Source organism: Elephantulus edwardii, unplaced genomic scaffold (assembly GCF_000299155.1).
Source record: "Elephantulus edwardii isolate Elephantulus edwardi_28Jun2011 unplaced genomic scaffold, EleEdw1.0 scaffold00162, whole genome shotgun sequence".
Lineage (NCBI taxonomy): Eukaryota > Metazoa > Chordata > Mammalia > Macroscelidea > Macroscelididae > Elephantulus > Elephantulus edwardii.
This window is the reverse complement of record NW_006399912.1, coordinates 1,544,490-1,571,803: the sequence shown is the minus strand read 5'-3', so window position 1 is coordinate 1,571,803 and position 27,314 is coordinate 1,544,490. Positions and strand designations below refer to the sequence as shown.

The 27,314-nt window shown below is 41.6% G+C and overlaps 1 protein-coding gene across 1 annotated transcript in view; it reads right to left on the bottom strand.

Annotated features, from left to right (window-relative positions):
- GRIN2A (glutamate receptor, ionotropic, N-methyl D-aspartate 2A) overlaps positions 1-27,314 on the bottom strand; it is a 547,317-nt gene that overhangs the window by 150,499 nt on the left and 369,504 nt on the right. Inside the window, exon 5 of the mRNA XM_006895214.1 lies at positions 17,008-17,122. Coding sequence (XP_006895276.1) covers positions 17,008-17,122 — 115 coding nt within the window. The remainder of the gene's footprint in view (positions 1-17,007; positions 17,123-27,314) is intronic.

The following is a 27,314-nucleotide window of genomic DNA, read 5'->3' as shown; positions in this document are numbered from 1 at the left end:
GATTGGCACAGGATAGAGCAGGGTTTAGGGCTGTTGTACATAGGGTCCCTATGAGTCACAAACGACTCGACGGCACATAACAGCAACAACATCATTGTATTTAGCACATACAGATAAACAAAACATTGATGTATTTGTTTCTTAAGGCTGCTATAACAAATAACAGCAAATCGGCTCTAAATCCTTACCAGAGGAGACTGCTTACATTTCTTGTTTTGTTTTGTTTTTAGTTTTGTGTGCTTTTAATAAACATACTTGCACAGCTATATCACAAAACAAAACAAAACAAAACAAAAACAACCAAAAAACCCAGAGATTTATTCTCATAGTTCTAGAGGCCAGAAATCCAAACTCAAGCAACTGATTCAGCTTCTGGTGGCCGCATCACTATAATCTCATGCTCTGTGGTGATGTTGTTTCCTCTTCTCCACATTTTTTTTTTTCTTTTCAGGAGTACCCGGGTAGTGCAAACTGTTAAAATGCTCAGACGATTATTGAAAGTTTGGCCTAAAGGAGGAAATTCTTAGTGATCTATTTCCAAAAGCACAGCCATTTTAATAGAATTCTATATGACACACTATCACCATGAATTAAAATTGACTCGACTACAACTAGTTTGCTGTCTTCTTTCCTCTCTGTGCCAAAGCTCCCTTTGTGATTTTCTGTAAGGACACATATCCTTGAGTTTAAAGCCCATCCAGAAAACCCAAGATTATCTTTATAGGTCAAAAATCTTAATTTAATGTTATTTTGAGAGTTGATATCTGCTACTCGTTATTGTCAATTGGAAGTCAGATTATAAGTTGAATCAAGTCTGGGATGCTCTGGTCATTTGATGTAGTTCAGGTCTGCTGCTTGGTGACATCAACGCATTTAGCTGAGGTTTAGTCATGTTGCTTTCTATGTTGCTTGAAGATAGAGTATCTGCCACTTTTGTCCTATTATTTTCCTTAGTCTCATTGACTCCTTTATCTCTGGGATCAGTGGGTGGTGCAAACTATTAATGTTCTCAGATGCTACCCAGAGGCACCTTTAAAGAAAAATTATCTCCTTCAAAAACAACCAAAAAAATCAGCCATTGAAAAACCTATAGGGCAGAGTTCTAACCTGACACATACAAAGTTGACATATTTGGGGGAAAAAAAAAAACAACAAAAAACTCTTGTCGAAGGGATGGTTAAACTATTGCTATATGTAGATGATAGGATAGTGTACACGGAAAACCCCAAAGAGTCAACCAAAAACTGTTAGAGTTAATTTACTAGAGTTGCAGGATAATATAAATATCCAAAAATCTGTGGGAGTCCTCTACAGTAACAAAGAGAAGGAAACCAAGAAAGCAATACCATTTACAATGGCCAACCACAAACTGAGATAATTAGGAGTGGACCTAACCAGAGATACAAAAGACCTATACAAAGAAAACTACACCTTAAGAAATGGGAAAATGTGCCCTGTTCATGGGTAGGAAGACTCAACACGGTGAAAATGAAAATCCTACCAAAAGCAATCTACATATGCAATGCAAGCCCAATGCAGATCCTAAAGTCATTTTTCAAAGAAATAGAAAGGGAACTTGTCAAATTTATTTGGATAGGTTAGAGACCCAAATAAGCAAAACACTTCTGGAAAACAAAAATGAAGTGGAAGGCATATTACTCCCTGACCTCAAAACCTACTACACAGTGGTAATAATCAAAACAGCATGGTACTGGTACAATAACAGCCACCTAGACCAATGGAACATAATTGAGGACCCAGAAATAGATCCAGCTGGTCAACTGATATTCAATCTATCAAATGGGGAAATGAAAATCTCTTCAGCAAATGGTTCTGTCAAAACTGGACTGCTACTTGCAGAAATCTGAAGCAGGGTACACATCTCTCACCATACACAAAAAATCAACTCAAGATGGATCAGAGACCTGGGATTAAAGCCCAATAAGAGATAAACTGGGATCAAGCTTAGATGGCCTTGTCTATGGTATAAAGAGGCTGACAAATACAGCCAGAAATGCACAATCTGGAGAGGATAAAATTGATGAATGGTACCTTTTAAAAGTACTATGCACATCAAAAACATTTTCTAACTGAGTGAAAAGCAAACATACTGACTGGGAAAAACCGTTTGGCAATACCAGTTCAGACAAGGGTCTCATATCAAAAGTTTACAGAATCCTACAGGCTCTGCACAAGAAAAAGACTGATAACACAATTACAAAATGGGCAAAAGACATGGAAAGAATTTTAAAGGAGGAAGATACTCAGATGGCCAACAGACACACAAAGAAATTCTCTAAATCACTGGCAATTAGAGAGATGTAAATCAAAACCACAATGTATACAAATTATTGTACAAAAACCTAAAAAAAAAACCAAAAAACTTTGCCCTCATGTTAGTGAGTCAATTCCATCAAATACAAAGAATTTAATTTTTTTCCCAATTCCTATCTCAAGCAAACTTATGTAGAGTTGCTGTGGTTTAAAGAACACCTTCCAACGAACTGGGGAGGAGGGTAGAGAAAACAGTGCAACAATGAATGAATGAAAACCCAAAATCTCTGTAAATGTTCATCAAAACTAATAAAATTTAATAATAATTTAAAAAAAACCCAAACAAAAAACCAATGGATCCCAGTTCTACCCAGACACACTTGGTTACTATGAGTCAGAGTTGACTTCACAGCAAGCAATACTAATAGTAGTATTAGTAAATCTGCTAGTAAAACAGAATCATAGCAGTATAATTACCCACATTGTTATTATTTTACAAAATATGGAAAATTATTTCAACATGCCAGGCAACCAATTATCTCCAGAATCAAGAAAACAGATGAAGTCTGCTACAACTTAGAGATAACCACAAGAGATAGTTAACTCTTTCTGTCTACCTCTCCCACTGGTCTACCAGACTTCAATGTCAGGGAAAGCAGGATAGTAGGAAGAGTAGCTCCTGTACACAATGGTAGAGATGAGAAAACCAGACAGCAGCAACAGAAGATTACCTGACAGGGACACTTGTAGCCAGAAGCCAATTGCTGGGGAAGATGGCCCACTGTTCTGTCTCTTTTCTTATTGACAACTATCATTCCTACCTAAGTCTTTGACATGCAAGTGAGTAAAGAACAAAGACTGACAAGGATGATGTGAAGAATGTGGGGATGAAATCCAGTCAACATCCCACAGAGGGAGGGAGGGATGGAGGGAAGAAGGACGAAGAAAAGGAAGGAGAATAGAAGATGGATGGCTAAATATCCAGGATATTGTATGACAGGCTGGTGTGTAGTGAATAAATAGATGGGCAAATGGTTCGAACATATCAGATTTCCACAATTGGTAATAATTATAAGATTTAAGATCACATCGACTCAGGCATTTTCATTCATATCCTCTACTTCTCAGGTAGATACAATTCATTACGATCTCTAAGTCCTTTATGAAAATGTCCAGCATTTACCCTAGAAAGAGGGCAAAGTATGAACATGAACACCAGATCTGAAGACTCTTGAGTCCTACATTTAAATTCTTTCTCAATATGCTTTTTCTCCAGATGAAAGTTTACTGGGATTCCAAAACAGGTGTCAGTTAAAACTGTTGCTTTCCTGGGAAGCCAGGCGAATTCTCATTACTCCCACCCCAGGACCTCTGGGGCTCTCTAAAAGATCCAAGCATTTCAGGGAACACAGGGCCCTGGGCATTCATTGGGTTAAGAATGAGCTGCTAACTGAAAAGTGAGCCCTTCAAATCTACCAGCTGCTTCAAAGGAGAAAGGAATGTCCATTTGCTGCAATGAAGATTTATAGCCTCAGAAAGCCTGTGGGGTAGTTTTTATTCTGTCATATAGTGTTGCTATAGAGTCAGAATTAACATGATCGCATTGGGGTTGGTCTTTTAGGTTTCATTAACAAAAACTTCCTGATGCATAAGTCCAGAAAGTCTCATTCTATGCTCTACAGTATAGACTAATACTGACTTACAGTACAGCATGTCATTTACTTATCCATTCATCCACTGATATATCTTGTTGCCGTTGAGTCATAGATGACTCATAGTGACCCTATGAATGAAAGACCTGAACACTCGGATAACTTTCATCGTTTCTCCAAGTTCATGTTCACAGGGTTTCCGGAGGCAAGCGATTTCAGAAGTGGATGCCACTCCTGCTTCCAAGCTTGTTTTAATGGGGGAGCTCCACCAAATACCGTCCACCATGGGTAACCAATATTGCATTTGACACATCAGTGTCACAGTGTTTAGCATCACAGCAACCATGAGGACGCAGCATTCCTTTATATGCAAGTGGGTTGACGTTCAGGTCATAAAATAAAAAATCTGTTTCATCTTTTAAGAGTTTCTCAAGATACTTGTGACAGAGAGGCTCCTTGAATAATTTATTCATCGGAGATCATTTAAATATCCTATTCACTCATTTTCATAATTGATGGCAATGGCAAACTATCAAGGGTGCAGCTTTTGTCTTACATTTATACCATCTGTCAGCTTAATCAGCCCCCATTTCCTTCAGATAGCTTCCTTATCAAATTAGGATTGTGAATTGGGCAGAGATATATATTACTCATGACATAATGGTTGACTCTGAGCTCAGATTCTGCCATCTCCATTATATGTCCCTGGGCAAGTTATTCAATCCATGAGACTTCCAATTTATCTCTTATAACATGACAACAGAAATCAGTAGGATTCAAATAAACACACTCATTATCATCACATCAGAACCGACTCATGGCTGATTGTCCAATGAGTTTTAAGAGGTTGTAAATTGTACGGCGGGAGACAGGTTCTCATTCTCCCAAGAAGAATCTGGTGGATTCAACCCACCTGCCTTTGGGTTGGCAGCCTAAGTCTTTACCGACTAGGCCACCAGAGCTCCCTCCCAGAAGTAGAATTAGTGATGGCATTTATTGGGCACCTGCTATGTGTAGTTCAGGGTTCTAGGCACCTGATAAAATAACCTTGTTAATTTTCCAACAACCCTCTGAGATACATACCATTATTATCTCCTTGTCAGATGAGAAAATGCTGAGGACACTGTGAAAATGAAATGAAACAGCGCACTGAACAAATGCCACATGGTGTCAGGCACACAATAGGAGCTCGGCTAATGGCTGCCGTCCTGATCATCCCATCAATCAACGTCGCCATCATCATCATCATCAATCTTCCAGATCATTAACACTCCCCTCAGTGCACACTCCCATAGCTGGGTCTTTCCTTTGAACTTCTTTTCTCCTTCCTACTTCTAAAATTTAGAAAACTTTTAGCAGACTAGTACCTTGCAGGATAGCTCCAATTTAATTGCTGTGCTTTGTGAAGTGGGGTTGCTACTTTCAAACTTCAAAAATAGAAAATGAGAACTGGTGCAAGACAGAAGTACGTACACACACACACATACACACACACACACATACACATGTAAGGTGACTGAACCACTTATATCACTGGCTATTAATTTGTCACCAAAAAACCAAACCCCACTGCTGTCAGGCTGATTCAAACTCATAGCAACCCTATAGGAAAGAGTAGAAATTCCCCATATGGTTTCTATGTCTCTAAATCTGTATGGAAGGAGATTGTTCGGAACTGTTGACTGTCAAGTTCACAGCTAAGTGCATTAACCATTGCACTTGCAGGACTCCTAATGCTACAATCTACTATATACCCACCACTGTGACCTAACACGTTATTGCACGGTGGGTAAAGTACTCAGAGTGCATGACTCCAGGGAAGCCAGACGATGATTTTTAATCTCTAGTAATAGCTTAACTTTCCCTTTCTCCAGCTCACATCATTTGAGGAACTTAATGATTATTACATAAGGAAACAAATTAAATTTCACACAGACTCTGCTAAGGTTGGCAATATTCTCATGCCCATTTTCCAAAGGGCACTTGACTTTATGCATTTGGGAGGAGGGAAGAAATGAGGAAAAGACTCAAGGAAGGGGGAATGGGAGGGATGGAGAGAAGAAGAAAAGGAGAGAGGGAAGGAAGAAGGCAGAGGGGGAAGGAGGAAGGAAGGGAGATGAGCAAGGCTGCCCGTAGATATTGTAACCTTCACTTGGAAACACCTAACTCAGCATTAACCACAAGCTCAGTACAAAGAAGATGATGAAATCTCTGATTCTTCTGCCGTGTGCCTCTCAGAACATCAGTCCACTCACTAGCACATGCTCTCAATTCTGTTTCTGACATTTCCCTTGGGCTCCGCTTCTACGCTCTTCTCATCCACACCCGCATTCCCTCTAACCTGAACTCAAATTCAACCCCCAGCCAAGCTTGTTACCACTGAGTGGACTTCATTCACATGCACCTCACAAGACAGAGTAGAAATGACCCATAAGCTTTTCTGAGGAGCAGCTAATGGGTTGAGACCACTGACCTTTCTGTTATCAACTGAGTGACTGAACTATACTGTGTCACAAGGGCTCATGGGGCTATTTCAAGAACCATTCAGGAATTTCCCATTGCATTGCATTTATCACTTGTTTTTAAGAAGTGGGGCAGCTTATGTTCTAGAGTGCAGGCTTTGCAAAGGACTAGCTCTGTGGCCATGGGACAGTTATTTGACTTCTATGGCCCCACTACTCACTCACTGATTACCATCGAGTTGGAACCTACTTATAGCTGGTTCTCCATTGAGTTCCTGAAGATGTAAATATGGTAAGAGAACATTGCCGCCTCTCTCCCAAGCAACCACTGGTGGATTTTAGGCAACAGAGGCATGGTCTCTGTTGGTTTCGCTACATCACAGTGCTGAGCTAAACACTGTTGCTGTTTACCGTAGAGTCAGAACCAATCCATAGCAGACCCTCCAGTGGGTTTTCAGAGGCAGTTAAATGTGCCGGAGGAGACTGCACATCCTTCTCCCATGGAGCAGCTGACGGCCTTGAACTGTGTGCCTTCAGGACTGAAGAGCAGCTTCTTGCCAGTAGGCCACCAGAGCACCATGAGCTGAACATTATCAACACCAATTGCCCTGGAGTCAGTTCTGGCTCATCGTGACCCCACACTCATCAGAGCAGAACTGCGTTCCAGGTGGTTTTCAGTGACTGTCTGTAGCTGACCAGGCCTTTCTTTCGAGATACCTCTGTGTATAGTCAAAACTCCAACTCACAACTAGCAGGGAGCAACGTTAATTATTTTCACCAGGCCACTTGGCCCTCTGAACCCTGAGTGTTCTCTTTGAAGACAAGGATAATAAAATCAGAGCCATTGTGGATTTAAATGAGAATACGGATGTAAAATTCTCAACCTAGATCTTGGGACAGATTGGTTGCTATAGTTTGTGTACTTTAGGGTCAATTCTGACTCACAGTGACCTTAAATGATCATGTAAAACAGCCTCCTAAGGCTACCGAGTCTATAATCTTTACAGAAGGAGCCCTGGTGGCATAGAGATGAAGCATTCAACTGTTAACTGGAAAGTCAATGAGTTGAACGCACCAGCAGATCCATGGGAGAAAGAAAGATGGGACCATGTGCTTCTGTAAAGGTTACAGCATTGAAAAACTTATGGGACATTCTTCTCTTGTCTTACAGAGTCATGATAAGGTGGAACCAACTCAACCAGCAATGGGTTTAATTGCAGGAGCAGATCAGCTGATGGAAGTGAACCACCAATTTTCATTTTGCAGTTTACTGCATAACTATTGAGCCACCAAGAGCTCCTTTGGTACAGAGGGCTGTTGTTAGTTGCTGGGACCACTCTGACTTATGTCAACCCTGTGAACAACAGATGGAAACCATGCCCTGTCCCGCACCATCCTCAATATGCCCACCACGCTCTAGTTCAGTGTTGTGTAACTGTGTCAACCCATCTCTTTGAAAGCCTTGAGAGTCACACAGAACATGTAGTCACTGAAATGACCATGACTAAGAGGCAATTGGACTTCTAGCTGTAGGACAATTGGCCCTCTAGCTATGGGACAATTGCCCCTCCAGCTATAGGACAATTGGACTTCTAGCTGTAGGACAATTGGCCCTCTAGCTGTGGGACAATTGGACTTCTAGCTGTGGGACAATTGGACCTCTAGCTGTGGGACAATTGGACCTCTAGCTGTGGGACAATCGGACCTCTAGCTTTGGGACAATTGCCCCTCCAGCTGTAGGACAACTGGCCCTCTAGCTGTGGGACAACTGGCCCTCTCGCTGTAGGACAATTGGACTTCTAGCTGTTGCAGCAAGGATGGCCCATTGTGAACAGTAGTGCACTATGCACCTTTGCTTAATACCTGGTACGTAGTACATGCTGACCAGACAGCTGACACACAAGGGGTATACGGCTCCTCCTGGCTAGACCACCAACTGACCTTCACCCAGGGTGTGTTGTCCTAGCTCTTCTTGGTAGCCAAAGACCCACCAAGTTGAAGACAAATCATAAAAAACCAAAACCCAAACCAATAAAACCCTCAAACACAAAAAACCCCCAATCCCACTGCCAACAGAATAAACAAGAATGTTTTAGAGGACATGCAACCCAGGTGGTCCTTGGAGGGAAGCATAGTGAAACCTCCTCTCACACAGCTTGGGCATACTGTTAAGAGGGAGTAGTCCTTGGAAAAAGAGGCCAAGCTGGAAAATATGAAAAGAGAGGAAGATTCTCAACAAGATGGATTGCCACAGTGACTATAAGCATGGGCTCAGCACTGGATCGGGCAAGGTTCAGATCTGTCGTCCATATGGGGCACTGTGAATCAGAGTCAACTTGAAGGCACCTACCAACAATGCTGCTCAGTCAATTTTGACTCATAGACTCTGCGTGAGAGGGAAGAACTTCCCTGGAGAGTTTCCAAGGTGGTGCTTTTTTTAATTTAATTCTTATTAATTTTAATCAAAGTTTACAGGGATTTTGGATTTCCATTCACTCATTATTGCACTTTCCTCCTTGCCCAACCTACCCTGCCCCCCACAGTTCGCTCTTCTCCTTGAAAAGTAAAAGAAAAATTATTTCATTGTTATACAATCCCTCCCCGCAAGTCCACTCCAACTGCCACATCTCTCCCCCACAGTACTCCTGGTGGCTTTGAACTGCTGACTTTCAGGTTAGCAGTAGAGCACTTAACCACTCCTACCCTCTCGAAGGCAGATAATAACCCCTGAAAAATGAAGAGACAAAATGCACCTAAGTCCTGGCTCACGAGCGAACGCCCCCTTGGCACTGAGCTGTGTGTCTGCAGCCCCGTAGCCTGCACTGGAATAACCCATGCCTGGCACACACAAGAAGCCTCAGCAGAAAGCAAATGCCCCTCAGAGGGCTTGTCATGTTTTTCCAAGACACCTTCATTACATGCTGCTGTGTCCAGTGACGCCACCGGGTGACCTCGGAGATGAAAGGCAATCGCTGTCAAGCCCTAAAATAAAAGCTCCTCACGCCATCGCCTCTGCTGACCCTCACTGCTGGGGGTGGGGGGGGAGCAGCTGTGAGGATGACATGACTGGCATTTACCTGCTCCACTGGCTTCCTCCTTCTCCTAGACAGAAGCTCAAGGAGTTATTTCTGAAAGGCTGCGTCCCCTGAGTGCCTAGAGAATAGAACTACTCCAGGAAGCGTCTGCACACATTTGGAGCTCAACGCCGCAGCAATTCCCCACGCTGCCTTTTCGGGGAAATTGTTGTATTTCAACAGGATTTTGAAGGAGGGCATACAGAGTATTAAAAAGTATTTTTCTGTACCGAGAAATGGAGTAGATGAAGGGCAGCCTTCATTTAGGTGATGTTAGCGCCCACACTGCAGTGGCTCCTTGTAAACCAGCTCCCTGGCCAATATAAACTAGATCTGAAAGCAGCAGGAGAAATCTGCAGGCACAAGTCGAGGCCACCCCAGGACTGCTTAAAGGTAGTCAAGGAGAGGCCTACGGTGTTCCTGACACAGGCCAAACACACCGTTATCGAGTTGGAACCTTCTCACAGCTGAACATCCTTTGGGTTTCCAAGGCTGTAAGTCACAAGAGAGGACATAGCCCATCTTTCTCCAGTGGGGCCACTGGTGGATTCAAACTGCCCGAGGGATACAGTCTTCGGGTCAGCAGCCTGACTTCCCACAGACCATACCACAAGAGCTCTGGGGACAGTTTCAGAAGATGGGAACATGATCTCCAAGCCCAACAGCGTAAGGTAGAAATGCCTAGGTTCTCCAACTTCTATTTACTTCCTTTAATTGCACTCTGAGTTGAAAGCTTACAAAGCATGAGGGGTTTTCATTCAATCATTCATACACATTTTGTTTGAGAACATTCATTCGAATACCCACAATGTAATCACCTTTCCCCAAGCCTTCCCTTTAATTCTCATTCCCATTAATCCAAGACCCTCAGCCAGATGGGTTGACAAAGTGATTGTTGCACCGTGGGCTTGGGCATATCAGAGATGACGAGGATGGTGCAAGATAGGGCAAGGTGCAGACCTGTTGTTCATAAAGTTGTTATGAATCCTAGTCGACTCGATGCACCTAATAACAACAACCACAACTTCCTGTCTTCTGGGCTTTATCTTTGAGTAAATGCAGCTCTTTTGAGCTTATGGCGCTGGTTATTCTAAGGAGCTACTGGTCAACCTGTAGGCCTAGCTATTGTTCGGCTGAAAATTGAGCCACAGAGATACGTTTTGTCCCAGGCTCAAAAGGTGACTTTAAAGTACTTCACCACCTGCTTAGGTATGCACTTGTAAATGATTGTCTTACCTTGGGCCGGTTTTGCACTCCGGTGTACGCAACTGCATTTCTCATTGGTGCCTTTTCCTCTGCAGCACCTCTTCGTATCTGCTTTGCTTTGGCCATGCTGTACCGACCTCTCCCATGCTGAGAATTCTCTTTCCCTTCAGCAAAGTTAACACAAAGTCTCCCATCTAGTTAGTAACTTTCCTTGTTGCCCCTTCCCTTTCCTGGTAACCATCAAAGAGGTTTTTTTCCTTCTGTATTTTCTTGGCTTCTCAGAACAGTGACCTCACAATTTATTTGTCTGTTTGTGACTGACTTATCACTCAGCATAATGCCTTTCAGATTCTTCCACGTTGTGAGACGTTTCACCATCATGGTATTGTTTAATATTACAAAGTATTCTATTGCATATATGCACTGCAGTTTGTTTATCCATTTATCTGTTGATGAATATTTAAGTTGTTTTCTGTGTTACTGTGAATCATGTTGCAATAAATATGAGGATGTATGTGTCTACTCAGGTCACAGTTCTCATTTCTCCAGGATGCTCTGTAAGGAACTGTGCTCTCAATGTAAAAGCTGTTGTTGTTTTGTACTGTCGAGTCAGAGCCAACACAGGGCTGACCCTCTGGTGGGGTTTTTAGAGGCAGTTAATCACACAGAAGGAGACTGCCTATCCTTCTCCAGCAGAGCAGCTGATTGATTCAAATAACGTGCCTTCAGAATTGCAGTGCAGCTTCTTGCCATTAGACCACCTCTAGGATGCTCAGATGGACCAGTGAGTAAGGAACTGTGCTGTCAATGCAAAGGTAGGTAGTTCAAATCCATGAGAGAAAGATGAGCAATTTCATATGCAAATCATAGGCTCTGAAAACCAGCCAAGAGACACTTAGGAGTTAATTTTGACTCAATGGCAAAGAGTTGAGGTTTTTTTGAGGTTGAACATACCTAGTAGTGGGATTGCTCGATCATATAACACTTCTATTTCTAGTTTTTAAAGGCAGTGTCGTATTCTTTTGGGCAGTAGTTGTACTATATGCCATGCTCATCGGCAGCCTGTGATAGCTCCAATCCCTCTACAACTTTGCTGATTCCTGGACTTTTTTGTTGTCATATTTTTGTATTGTCATATCATTTTCTACAGTGGTTATACTACACAGCATTCTCACCAGCAGTGTATGACAGATTCCCCCCAACTTTATTGTTTTCTGGTCATTTTGTCGCTTTGTTTTTAATCATTGCCTTTATTGCTGAGGTAAACTGTTATCTCATAATAGTCTTGATTTTTATCTCTCTAAAAACTACTGACAGGAGAAAGAAGGGCAATCTCCTCTCCTGCGAATCACTGTCTCTGAAACGTGCCAGAGGGTCAGCTATGAGGAGGTTCCGACTCGACGGCGCACAGCAAAAGCAAAAGCTAATGATTGCAAGCATTTCTCTGTGCGTTTGCTGACCTCCTGAGCATCTTCGCTAAGGAAATATCTGCTCGTGTTCTTTGCTCATTTTAAAGGAGATTGTAATTTTGTTGTTGAAGTTTTCTATAAAATTGAAAGCCTAGTCCCTTATCAAAGAGTCCTGGTGGCGTAATGGTGAGAAGCTGTGCTGCAATCCTAAAGGCATGCAGTTCAAATCCACCAGTTGCTCTGCAGGAGAAGGATGGTCAATCTCAACAAGAGGATAGCAATGAGCACATGGATTTGAACAGCATACCTTCGGGCTGGCAGTGTAATTCCTTATCATTAAGCCACCTGAGCTCCTTACTGCTGTACTACAATCAGGCTATTTTGACAACCGTGTGTGGTATGTTCTGAGATCAGGAAGTTTGAGGTCTCTGACTTTGTTCTTCATCTTCAATAATGCTTTTCTTATCTGCAGCCTCTTTGCTTTACAAATAACTAGGGAATGTTTTCTTCCATCCCATTAAGATTTTCATCATAAGCTTAATGGAATTTGGATAGGTACTGCATTACATCCAGGATTGTTTTGGGTGGCACTGACATTTTTGCAATGTTAAGTCTTCCCAGCCAAGAGCTTGGTATATTTTTTTTTTAGCCATATGGGTCTCTTTTTGTTACTTCCAGTAATGTTTTGTAGTTTTGCTTGTATGTCTTTTACATCTCTTGTTAGATTTATTCTTAAGCAGAAGTGACATCTACTTCCTAAACAACATGCCTCCGGAAACTCTATGAACGTTGATAAATATCAATGGTTGTAGAGGGGCTTCAGGCCTTTTGTTCACAGGGTCCCTATGAGTCGTGTGCGACTCGACGACAATCAACAACAACTATAACAACAACATCTTCTACTTCAGGGGCTATTTTAATTAGTATTCTTTTATCTTTCAGAGTTCCTTTTTTCTAATGTAGGGGAGCCTGACTGATATTTTTAATGTGGATCTTGTACCCAGCCAGTTTATTGAATTCCTCTCTTATTAGGAGCTTTCTTATACAATCAACTATGATATCTATGATATCATCAATGAATAGTAATAGTTTTACTTCTTAACCATTTGAAAGCCTTGTGTTTCTCTTTATTGCCTTATTTGTTCTAGTTAGGATTTTCAATACAATACTGAGTAAGGGTAGTGACAAAGGACATCCTTGTTTAGTTCAGGATGGTGTGAGGCGGGCAGTTGCTAGTCTGGGAATGGTTTGAGGAAGGCTCAGGTAGAGGCTGAAGCAGGGACTGTGATCATAAGAATGCACCCCCCCATAGGGAGCTCTGGTGGCCTAGTGGCAAGAAGGTGCACTGCAATCCCAGATATACATGGTTCGAATCCACCAGAAGCTCTTCTGGAGAAGGAGGGGCAATCTCTCCCTATACAAGTCAGATCCCATTTGATGGTACACACACACAAAATAATAAAATAAAATCTAAAAAAAAAAAAAGAATGCACCCCCATTGCTCAGTGTTGGGAATGAGCTTGGGGAGTTTGGTGGGGACTCCTATTGATACTGTATGAGTCTGTAACGCTAGAAACCACCCCTCTACTCACTAACACGGCCCAGGACAGCCACAGGCGAGTTGGCCTGTGTTTGGCTCCTAGCTCCTCCTCTGTTTTGTGAACACTGGGATCTTGGAGCTCTGACCCTCCTTCTTACATTTTTCTCTTCTCAGATGCCCCTTGTTCACCTTGCTTTACTCTAGGCACGGCAACACAGTTTCTATCTCCTTTTAGGAATCCTACAAAGTTACCTTCCTAAATTCATTGTCTGAGATTACAACTAGCTTTATCTCAGGAGAGTCAAATTGCTCCAGGCTGACTGGTACGATGCCTTGACTTCCTTTCTCTTCTAACTCTATATTTTACACCAGATCCTCTTCAAATTAGTGTTCAGGCTCATGTTTCACCCTTTAGTCTGATGCTCTGTGTTCCACAATTGTCATCCTTATCTTTTCACTTGGTTTTTCAGGTCTTTGTTGTAGAGGGAGAGCACAGGGTGTCTAAGCCATCGTCTTCATTATTCTCCTCATGACTTATTATTACAATCATTTAAAGATAGTAAAAGAGAAGGCATGAAACAATTTCCCTATTGGCAGCTCTTTGACTTTAGCTTTACAATTTTTATATACTGGGTCTTCATTTTCATGCTATTAAAAATATTTTCAAATTTCTTAAGGATTTTCTGTGACCCTTAGGTTGCTTAAAAATGTGTTATATTATTTCTAAATATAATTTGAAGGGTTTCTACATAACCTCTTATTATTTATTTCTAACTAGTACTGTCACAGTCAAAACAAATATTCTGCATTATTAAATCTTTTTAAGCTGTTCAGAATACAGTCTACCTTGGTGAATTTTCCAGGTATCTCAGCAAGAATTTTGAAGCTGTTGGAAATTATTGTGCAAAAACTTCTGAAGCTTCATCTTCTCCATTCTCTTCTAAAGACTCTGCTATTGAATTCTTGAAGTCAAATGTTTCTGCTTACACTGTATTTTCTCTTGGTCCCAGTTAATTATATACGATCCCCACACTGTATCCTTCATTTTCTCCACACTAGGGTCTCTCAGGCTGGCATTTGATGTACAAAGTAAAGATAAATCTCAAGAAGTTAAAGCCATTTAACAGCCATGCACACTGCTTGTCAAATAAAAGAACATCACAGTATAGACTCTCTTTTTGGTCCCTTTTATTCCTTTCTATATGTGATATGTATCTTTGTTTGTTTGAGAGGTAAATTTTTGGAAGAGGAGAGAGAGCAGTGAGGACAAATACAGGCATTGTATACATAGGATCAACTGTAGATTCTTTGTGAAATATAACCTCACTTCCTCTCAGGAGGGGGCTTATGTGGCACATGAGCTGGTTTTTACACTAATATTCTTATTTGTTGTCATTAGACGGCATCAAGTTGCCTCTGACCCATGGTGACTTGATAACAGAATGCAATATTGCCCGGTCCTAGGCCACTTCCAGGATCACTGGCTGAGTTCACTGTTTATTTGTTGTTGTTATGAGCTGTCGAGTTGTAACTGACTCATAGTTGACCCACCAGAGGGTTTTCAGAAGCTGTAAACTGCTGGGGAGGTGACTGCCTATCTTTCTCCTGTAAGCGAGGTGGGTAGACTTGAACCGTCTGTCTTTGAGTTGACACTGAAACACTTTACCCATTAGGCCACCAGAACTCCTTATTTGCTAGTAAATAAATGTGCAAGAAACTCTGGTAGCACAACAGTTAAGTGCTCAGGTGCTAACCAAAATATTGGTTCATCAAATTCACCAGCAAACTCATGGAAGGAAAGATCTTGTCCATCATTCCTGCAAGGATTTGTTGTTGTTGGCACGGATGTTACAGTCAGACTCAACTCAGAGCCGATGCTCCAGCGGGTGTCCAGAGGCAGCAAATTATATGGGAGGAGATTGTCCATCTTTCATGTAAAGAGTAGCTGTGGATTCAAACCACGTGCCTTTGGGTTGGCAGCTCAACTCCTTACCATCATTATTATGCCATCAGAGCTCCCTTACAGGTTAGGAAATCCTCCTGGGAAGTTCTACTCATTGATATGGAGTTGGAAATTGACTCAACGGCACCTAACAGTGACGGTTACATATGTAATGAAACCCCACTGCCACAATCAATTCTAACTCACAGAGGTCTTCCAGGACACAGCAAAATGGCCTCACAGGGTTTCCAAAGCCATCTTCTTCAACAAAGCAGAATGCCACAATTTTACTAGAGAGACTGATGAGTTCAAATGCCAACTCTCTTGGTTAACAACTGACTTAAACAAAGACTTAAACTGAACAGTGTGCCACTATGATAGCTTTCTGTTTAGCGTTGTTGTTGTGTACCATTGAGCCAGAACCAGCCCACAGCTGACCCTCCAGGGGGTTTTCAGAGGCAATTTCTTGAATGGGAGATTGTCCATCCTTCTGCTATGGAGAAGCTGGTAGATTCAAAACCATCTGCCTTTGGGATTGCAGTGCAGGTTCTTACCGTTATGCCACCAGAGCTGCCTTGTGTTTAATAGAGAATATATTTAGAAACTGCACTTCAATCCCCAAGAAATGCAGTTCGAATCCACCAGCTGCTCCATGGGAGAATGATGGGCAATCTTCTCCCATGCAGCAAATAACAGCCTCTGAAAACCCGTTGGAGGGTAAGCTATGGGTCACTTCCAATTCAACGGTACTCAACAACAACAACAACAACAACAACAACAACGGCATCTACCCTACGGAACGGAACTCTGTTAGCTTAGTGGTAAGAAATTATACTGCTAATGCAAAGGTATATGGTTTGATTCCATCCACTGCTCCACTAGAGAGAGATAGGCAATCTTTCCCTGTGTGATTTATTGTCTCTGAAAACCCACTGGAGGGTCAGTTATTGGTTGGTTCTGACTTGACAATATACAAAAAACCAAGCCTATGATTTCCAAGGTCATTTAAGCTTGAAAAGGAGATTATCTGGAGTAAAACAAAATTAAAAACTAAGTCAATAACATAGGGGATAGGAAGGTATATATTCAGATGGCAAACTGTGGACATAACTACAGTCAGTGCCATTTTCCACTATTCATTACTGCAATTAAAAGTGAACTACTTTGCCACTATCTTTAAGCTCTCCTACACCCTTCTGTATCTGACAATCCCGATTTGAGAATGAGACACTTTGCATCATTCACCTTAGGGAAGCAATCTGATTGTACTTTACAGTTATGCGGGCTTTCCTGTTCCAGAAAGTTCTTCCTTGGCTATATTACAATCTGGACCATCTCAACAGGAAATATGGTGGGGAACAGGAGTGCCCAGGGCCCCACTGTTGCCCATGCTTTCACCCACCCCCCCCACCCCCCGCCACGCTTGCAGCATGCAGAAGGGCGCTCACCTTCTCCCATTCCCGGTCCTTGTTCAGCACAATCACCACCAGCCGTGGGTGCACCTGGTAGCCTTCCTCAGTGAAGGACAAGTCTTTACCATCCCACGTTACATTGACCATAAATCTGGAGGGAAGAAGAGAGAAAGATGAATGTCCAGGAAAGGTTTGAAGAGTCACTCCTACGAACAGACAATGCCCTCAGATTAACACTGATCAAGTGTCGGCTGAAAACACCACCACCACCCTGCCTCATCATGAAGGCCCGGAAAGCTTTGACCTGTGACAGCCCTGGCGCCCATGCAGACACTGAAAGGGGCCCCCTTCCCAGCACCGCTACTCATTCTTAGAATCTCCAACCATATTGTAAAACCAAGAATCCAAACTTGTCACCATTAAATCGATTCTGATTTATAGCAGCCCCACGTGTTTCCGAGTAGAACTGAGCTCCCAGGGATTTCAGAGGTACAACAGTTAGATGCTTAGCTGCAAACCTTAAGGTTGGTGGCTCGGACCCATTTAGTGATTCTCCAAGATACAGAACTGGCAATCTGCTTTCCAAGAGATTTCTATGGGGTTGTTCTGCACTGTTATATAAGGTCATTATGAGTCAGAATTGACTCAACCCAACAATAACAATCTTAAAGAAGAGGATTGCCAGGCCTTCCAAGGCACTGATGGGTAGATTTCAACCTTTGGGTCAGTAACTGAGCACTTTAACATCTGTGCCACCCTGGGACCTCCAATCCCGTATTAGCAGGAGTAACTGACAATGGCCAGCACTTAGAATGGCCTCATCTCACACTCGTGAGGCTTCTGCTCCAACTGGCTTCTTACTTGAGGCTCTGAAAGCACACTCTACTACATTTTTAATAAGCTTCATTAGAGGAAGCTACTTTCTTATAAACTAAATAATTAGTGTTGTTGTTAGGAGTCATGGAGTCAAGTACTAATCATAGCAACCCTATAAACAACAGATCTGAACCTTGTCCAGTGGTGAGGATTTTTGTTTTCTTGATGTTGAAATGTAACCCACATTGAAGACAGTCTTCCTGGAACTTCTGCAGAAAGCTCTTCAAGCTACGCTTTCAGCAAGCGAGGCTGTGCCATCTGCATAACATAGGTTGTCGATGAGGATTCCTCCGATCCTGACGCCACATTACTCTTCATAGAGTCCAGCTTCTTGAATAATTTGCTCAGCATACAGACTGAATATGTATAAAGTAATGATAAAACTCTGACACACACCTTTCTTAATTTTAAACCAAGCAGTATTCCCTTGCTTTTTCTGGTTATAGGTTTCACGTGAGCTCAATTAAGAGTTCTGAAATTCCCATTCTTCTCAAAGTTATATATATTACCTATTATTACATACTTTGGACATGTTACCTGGAGGGTCCAGTCCTTGGAGAAGGACATCAAGCTTGGAAGGGTGGAGGGAGAGTGCAGGGAAAGAAGGCCCTGGGTGAGACAGATTGACATAATCACTGGGGTAGGTGTGTTGGAGACAATGAGATTGGTTCAGGATAGGGCAGGGTTCACCAGCTGTTCAGTGTAGGGTCGCTACAAGTTGCAGTCACTTCGGCAGCAAACAACAATCACAATATTTCTTGAACATGTGCTATCCACCAAGACTCAGCTGGTGGCTGGGGATAAACAGGGAAACAGACAGGACCACTGTCCTCATGAAGTTCACGGTCAAAGACAGAGGATGAGTACTAATTGGTTCATTACAGAACTGTGGCCAATGGTACAAAAGAGGCAGGTATACTATGAGAGCATAAGAGAGACTTCAGGAGACAAAGAACACACAAGGGACCAAGGCAAGGGCAGACCACCCTGGGAAGAGTCGAGGTAAAGAAAATACAGCTATTGCCATTATCAATAGGAGCAAAATAGACATATATAATTGTTTATAAAGGAAAAGGGGGAAGGGGTATCAGAGTTTGGCAGAAGGAAGTGAAATTCACCCAAACAGCAGAGATTAGTTGGGGAGTAAGGGGGTGCAGGGCTAGGTAAGGTGCAATGGGGACTTGAGCAGAAGTAAACAATTATATTAAAACACGATATACAGAAATGCTTGTATAAAACAAAATGTACTTGAATGAAGAAATGTGCACGAATGATTATAGAGAAGTGAATGATAGTGTCAAGTGTCAACAAATAACACACTTATTTAAAAAGGACGTCAGGCAAAGCTTCTGCAGGGGATGCAGCTGGACATGAAAGATGAGTCCGCACTATTGAGGGAAGGAAAACACATAGAAGCATCCTATTGACAAAGGATGAGGGGGCACTGGTGGCAGCAACTTCAATTTGTGACTCAGGTATTTTCATTGCAAGTGACATCTCTTTTAACACCGGTCCCCTCACCACTCCTCAAAGCCGCTGTGCCTGTGTCCAGTGAAGAGTCATGGCGGAGCTGACCTGCCAGTATTTGCATGGGTGGATCCCTGAAGTGTCCAGATATCCTTATAACTTGAGAAGAACGTGGTGATTATTAAAGAGAGAACATGAAGACCACAGTGATGGCCACTTAGCAAAGGCTCGGGAAATATTGTAAGGAGCACTGAAGCATTCATAAACTTGCCCGGAAATTCAAGAGCAAGTGAAAATGCTGAGTGAACTGACTTAGCCTCATAAGGATAAATACTGCAGAAGGTTATTATTGTAGAAATATAAGGATAACTAGTAAGATGCGAATAAAAGTCCAAAAGAGGAAGGGATGGGAGCAGAAGGGCTGAGGGTGGAGGGATTGGAAATCACTAGGATAACAGAGTTTGAGGGGTGAATGAAGGAATGAAAGATTCCATGAGGACTTGAAAAGACAGCGTAATAGTAGACATAGATCAATGTGATTAATTTTATAAAACACAATGTATATGAGTCATCATTTGAAACACAATGTGGTTGGTTTTTTGTTTTGTGTTTTTTTGTTTGTTTGTTTGTTTTACTGCCTCTGAAAACCCACTGGAGGATTGGCTATGGGTCAGTTCCAATTTGATGGCAGAAGCCTGGTGGGTAACAGGTCTCTTGAAAATATTTGTTAACTAAATAAATGATCTTGCTAGGAAATGTTCAGAAACACCCTATAAGCCCCACATGACATACTAATTACTCTGTGCTTCTGCCAGAATGACAGTATTTTGTTTTCCTGTGCCTTAAAGTGAATGTATTTGCTCAATACAAAACCAATACATTTGGGGTGTAAAAGATGAACAGAAGTAAAGAAAATACAGTCATCCTTCCATCCACAGACAAGCCCTGTTTTCAATCTCTTTAATATGCATTTAGGAGTCCTGGTGGTGCTGTGAAATGCTAGGCTGTTAACCTGGCAACCTAACAGCTCTGCTGCTAAAAGATGCAGTAATCTCCTCCTGTAAAGATTATTCATGCTCCTGACATTGAGTCGGAACCAACACATAACTGAGCATATGGTGCATTCTTGAGGCTGTAAATCACTCAGATTTCCCATCTTTCTCCTGAGGAGCAGTTGGTGGATTTGAACTCTCAGACAGGCATGGCCAGCCTAGCAGCACAACTGCATCAGCATAGCCCCCTTCTCATAAAGACTGCTGCTGTTGTGGACCATTGGCTGGAACTGACGTATAGCTGAGGTTCCTTCCGCGGGTTTCCAGAGGCAGTTCACTGCATGGGAGGAGACTGTTCCTCCTTCTACAATGGAGCAGCTGGGAGATTCTAACCATGTGCCTTTGTGATTGCAACACAGCTTCTTATGACTAAGCCACCAGAGCCCCCTCTCTTAAAGAGCACAGCCTCCAAAACGGGATGGGGCAGTTCTGCTCTTTCACACAGAATCACGATGAATCAAAAGTTACTCAAAGTACCGAACGATGACATATTTCTCTCACATTAAATGGTGAGCACGTTGTCTCGTCATGAGCTTTTCTTTTTTTTAAAAAAAAAATATGTTTTTTCTTTCCGGCAGTGACCTCCGCATGCCTCTTGCAAAGACTCTCCTTCATCCTTCTCCAGAAGAGAAGAGGAAACACAAGAAGAAGCACCTGGTGCGGAGCCTGAAGTCCTATTTCATGAGTGTGAAATGTCCAGGATGCTATAAAACCACCACGGTCTTCAGCAGTGCACAAACAGTAGTTTTGGGTGTTGGCTGCTCCACTGTTCCCTGTCAGCCTAGAGGAGAAAAAGCAGGGCTTACAGAAGGATGTTCCTTCAGACGGAAGCAGCATTAAGGAAAAAAAAATCAAGATGAATGGAAATTATCTCAATAAACAGAATTTTTGGATTAAAATAATGGTCTTTTAAATGGCATAAATAATCCACTGAAGCAAAAGTTCCTCAAGTTTCTTCACTTTGTTCTTGATTCTCTCCATGCCACAGAACCAAAATGTCCTACCCCTGGTAGCCTAGGAATGGACAAGGTGACCCAGTTGTTGTTACTGATAGAGAAATAAAAAGAAATAAATTTAAAAACCCACATAATGCCTAACATCTGTCTCCCTGCAGGTTCTTACAAATTACAATACAATCATGCCACTTGTAACTCAGTGGACATTGAGTATAAGAAGCTATAAGAACATAGAAGAAGAGTTGAAGATTGGGGGTTGGGAAGGCTTTCTGGAGAATTCTAGATGAACTGTTGTGTACAGTTGAGTCAGAACTGACCCATCGCTGACCTTCTTGCAGGTTTTCAGAGGCAGCAAATCACACAGGAGGGGAATGCAGAACAGCTGGTGGATTTGAACCACATACCTTTGGGTTGGCAGCACAACTCCTTACCAGAGCTGTCTAGAGGATCAGTTAGGGATGCATTAAATTAAGGAGATTATGGGAGGTGGTAGAAGAGCATTCTAAATAGAGGAGTTATCATAAGTAAAGAAAAATTGGCCAAGGAGTGAAAATCTAGGAAGCAGCTTAGTAAGCCGTGGGGCTGTACAGAGTGCCTGTTGCCAGATCATAGGAACCTCATATGACACCCTAAAGTGTCTGGATTCTATTCAGAAGGCCATGAGATTCCATGAAAGATTTTAAGAAGAGATGTGATGTACTCAGATTGGCTACCAACAGAAGCAGAAAGAAAAATACTTCTTTGTATTTGAAGAAAACATCAACACTTTTGTTTATGGCATAAAACTGTTGTGTAGACAATGGAGGCAGTTCTTTTTCTGTTTCTTCTTTCCTTTGATGTTTCCTGGCTGTTTGCTGAACTACATACATGGCTGTGGTCCAGATCGGTACACCCGGGAAATATTCCACTTCGCATCCCCTTAGTAAGACTCTTGACATTTTCAAGGATTGTGGCTGAGAGGAGAACTGGACTTAATCATTCATTAGTGACTAACTTTTCAACGTAACTAATTGTACTTTAAGTTAAATTTGTTATTTTGTTTGTTTTATAATTTTCAAGCTGAATTCTTAGTAATTTCTCTCTAGAGTTATTTTCAATCCTCATCACATTGGTTGACACCAATATCAATGGTTTGGTGGCTTAGTGTGTTTACAAATCATCATCAGAAGTGCTATCCATCCATCCATCCATCTATCTACACATCCATCCACCCAACAATTTACCCAAACATCTATCCATCCAGTCAGTCTATTAATCTATTCAGTATATTTAGCCTTCCATCCATCTAGCAAACCACACATCAAGCTCTCCATTCATTCAGTTGTCTGTCCATTATTCCTCCTTCCATCCAACTTCTCTGTCAAGATCTAAACACAAAGAAAAACAAAACAAATACACTTCAGATTTCAAGATTGCTGAGAGTATACAAATGATTAAAGAATGTTGTTGTTGTTGTTGCTGATAAGTATCATTGAGTTGTAGATGACTCATAGTGACCCTATGAACAAAAGACATGAACACTTGTATAACTTTCATCATTTCTCCACGTTCATAGGGTTTCTGGAGGCAAGTTATTTCAGAAGTGGTTGCCACTCCTGCTTCCAAGCTTGTTTTAATTGGGGAGCTTCACCAAACACTGTCCACCATAGGTAACCATTTTCACATTTGACACATCAGTGTCACAGTGTTTAGCTTCACAGCAACCGTGAGTTACCTCTGTAAATGGACAGACCATACTAATTGTAATAGATGCTGTATTGCAATCCCAAAGGTAAGCAGTTCAAATCCACCAGCTGCTCCACAGGAGAAAGATGGGCAAACTCCTCCTGTGTGATTTACATCCTCTGAAAACCCACTGGAGAATCAGCTATGGATCAGTTCTGACTCAATGGCACATAACAACAACAGCTATGTTTAGTGTAGAGCAAAAGGAATTGAGTGCCTGATTTTTTCACTGAAGGTAGGTCTGACATCAATAAACAGAGCAGGTGTCATCTGGAGAAAGTTGAGAAGGGATAACAGGAGTGGGACAGGAGAATTTCAAGGAAAAGAGTGAAGATCAATCATATGGAAGAAACGGCAACGTCAACTACAAAGAAACATCATGATGTTCAATTGAGTTACAGTTAGTTCAAGAGGCTAGGGAAGTAATGCTAGAGACAGAGCTTGAGACTCTGTATCCGAAAAGTACTACATTGTGGGAATTTCATTTCATCCTGTATTTACTTGGAGGGAGTCACTTCTCAAAGAGCAAGTTAGAAAGATGAAGGTAGACAAATACATGATATCTTATGTTAATTGAAGAAAAACAATAGTTAGGGTCCACAGGAGCAGTGTTCAAAATACAGAGAAGGTACATAGGAAAAGAATCTCAATTCTAGTCATGGAATTTCAGTATTAAAAAAAATAAGCAGATGAAAATCAATAGTGATCTTTACCTGGGCATGTATAAGATGGCTTACCAAGACACTCTATACTCGCTCCACAACATTCATGGGTTAGTCAATCAATTCATTGAGGTTCCTAACGGAATCCTATGAGTACTTAAGCAAAGTTTCAGTTATTCACAACATTGTGGGTGACCAGAGTTCAGGTGGCTGTTGCTGTTGTTATGAGCCACCAAGTAAAAACCAACTCACAGCTTACCCTCCAAGGCGTTTTTCAGAGGCACTAAATCACGCAGGAGGAGACTGCCCATCTTTTCCTGCTGATAAGCTGGTGGGTTCAGACCATATGAGTTTGGGTTGGCAGAGAAGCTTCTTACCATTAAGGCACCAGAGCTCAGGATAGATCTATCGAATGCTTCCACTCTGGGTAAAATCTTAAAAACTTAGCACATTATGGAGATGTTGAAAATACCCAGTTTGCTGCTTAGAAAACGCATGATAGGTTCCCAAGACTCTGCTCTGACACAGACACTTGGCTCTGGGCAGAGCCGTTCACAGGGCTGTGCTGTGTCAATTGAACGTCACAGTTACTTAGCATTTTGATGAAGAAGCTAACATCTGCTGTTGAGCATCCAGACTTTCTTTAGACTTCTGCATTTGCATAAACGCAAATATTCTTTATTTCTAATCCCCACTTCCTTTGATGATTCCCCTTTCTTCCGTTTTTGTGATGGAATCAGATGGAATTTGTGGGATGGTGACTTAGATGTGATTACCCTTTTCCAAATGAGATGGAAATTTCTGTATTACAGATTTTTCTTTTTCTTTAGGATCCTATAGTCTGAATTGATGGCCTATGCACTCCAAGTTAATATTATCTTTCCCCCTTTCTATTAAGAGTCTTTAGTCTCTTGGGAGAAGAAAAAACAAAATTGCTGAACAGTAATTTCATTATGAAATTGGCAGGGAGCAAGTACCTATTACCTTCACCTCCCCTATCCAATTTCTAGGAAGGACAATCCATATTTCCTCAGACTTTCTTCTCATTTAAACTTGCTCCCGAGAAAAAATTCTTTACCTTGGGAAATGCCATTATACACTACACTGCCCAGTTCCCATTAACACCTACTGGGCATTTGTATTAAACAGTAAAAATCTTATCATTATTTTGCTTATCTCTGAAAAATGGATTATAAACCTTTAGTGACCAGATAAAATGTTAGACAATCTGGCTGCTGCCCAGCTTCAAATTGCATCTTCAATATTTCCATTAGGAGCAATAAATATATGAAAGAATGCTGGCAAAATACAGAAGAGGGCATGAGGGTTTTAATGATTTTCGGAGTCTACTTCTGTGTAATTATTATCTATTGGTGGTCAAGTATCAAGGAATTGTTTTCTATGGTCAGTGATATGTTGTTGTTGTTGTTATGTGCCGTCGAGTCGCCTGCGACTCATAGCGACCCTATGTACAACAGCCCTATACACAAAATAAATCCAGAAAATTTTACCAAACAAAAGACATTAAAAAACAAACGTAAATGTTAAGTCAATTTCAACTCATAGCAACCTTGTAAGATAGAGTTGGTGTTGGTGTTGTGTACCATTGAGTTAGAACTGGTCCCTAGCTGACCCTCCCATTGGTTTCCAGAGCCAGTAAATCACACAGGAGATTTCTCATAATTGGAATGGGAGTGTCAGAGACAGTGCGATTGGCACAGGACAGAGCGGAGTTTAGGGCTGTTGTACATAGGGTCACTATGAGTCGCAAGCGACTTGACAGCACATAATAACAACAACAACAACAACATTCCATGGAGTAGCCAGTGGATTTAAACCATAGTATTTTGAGTTGATAGCGTAACTCCTTGCCACGAAGCCGCCAGAGCTGTATAACTGAGTTTCCCAGACTTGAAATCTTGGCAAAAGCAGAATGCTTCACCTTTTCTCTCACGAAGCAGGTGGTAGGTTTGAACCTCCAACATTTTGGGTTCTAGCTTAGAGCTGAACCACTGTGCCATCAGGGCTTCTAGTATGTGATACACATTCAAACAAGTTTCCTTCGATATCCATGCTTGGCTATTTTAAGCTAGAGTTCAGGCGAAATACATATTTCTGTACTGCTTGCATTTTTTTAAGTCTATGAATGATTGATTTATGGGGATCAGAGGTAACATACAGAAACAGATAGGTCACATTTCCTATATTATGCCTGACAAGAAATTGGGACAAGATGTCAAATTCCTTCTAGATTTCTACTGTCTAAAATGGCAGACACTCGGCACATGTGTTGAATGAGCATTTTAAATGTGGTTAGTCTGAAATGAAACGTGCTATTAAGTAAAAACTACACACTGAGTTTTAAAAATGGAATTTTAAAAATAGTGTTAAAGACTTCATTAATAATTCCATATGGATTTAATGTGGAAAAAATTTATATACTGAGTTAAATAAAATGTATTACTAAAACTGATTTCAAGTGCTCTTTTTTTTTTACCATTTTAATGCGTTACTAGGAAATTTATAATTACATGCTGATGTTGTTGTTGTTGTTATGTGCCACTGAGTCACTTGCAACTCATAGTGACCCTATGTACAACAGCCCTGAACCCTGCTCTATCCTGTGCCAACTTTATTGTCTCCTACCCTCATTACCCAGTCACTGTAGCAATCCATCTCATCAGTGGTCTCCCTCTCTTTCTCCGTCCCTCCACCCTTCTGAGCATGATGTGCCTTTCTAAGGACCAGTCCCTCCTTGCAACATGACCAAAGCATGTCAGAAGAAACTTCAGGATCCCTGCCTCCAAGGAGCAGGCTGGCTTCACCCTCTCTAGGACAAACCTGTTTGTTCTTATAGCAGTCCAATCCCATTATATACTTATTGGGCCCTCTTTGTTGTTTGTTTTTTTTTAACTAATAGACACCATCTTCATGAAGGTAGGGATACGGTTTATCTTGTTCAGGATTCTATTATATTTCTAAGTTGTAACTGGTATATTGTCATTGAAGGCAGAGATGTGCTCTGCCTTTTTAGTACACTTGTACTTCTAGTGCCTAGCAGAGTGTCTTGCACATGGTTGGTGCTGAATATCTGTTCAGTGAACAGAAAGATGAAGTGCTATTGCTAAGATCACAAAGTATAACGAAGTAAAAGGAAGGAGCACAGAATCTGCAACGAGTTAGAACTGAGGTCCAAACCTGAATCTGCCAACCCTTAAGTGTGTACCTTGAGCAAATGACTTTACATTCCTGGAGCCATCATTTCACTTCCCTAAAAATAAGCTAGGTTAAACTATATGAATTAACCATGACAGCTTCATGTGATTGAACCTAACGGACACTTACCTTTCAAGTCTGTTTGCAGGACTAGAGATAATGCACATAAAATGCTTAGCATTAGGTCTATTACATAGCTGTTGCATAATAAAGAAAAGGAATTTATTGTTCCTAGTGTGGCTATGAGCCAGAGTTGGCTTGATGGCACCTACCAACAATAAATAGTAGGTAATATTTAATTATACTACCAATTGTTTAGGGTTCCTCATGCACTTGCTGTGGAGGGTCAAGGACTGCAGCCTTCAGTATGGACTGAGGCTCAATGTCAA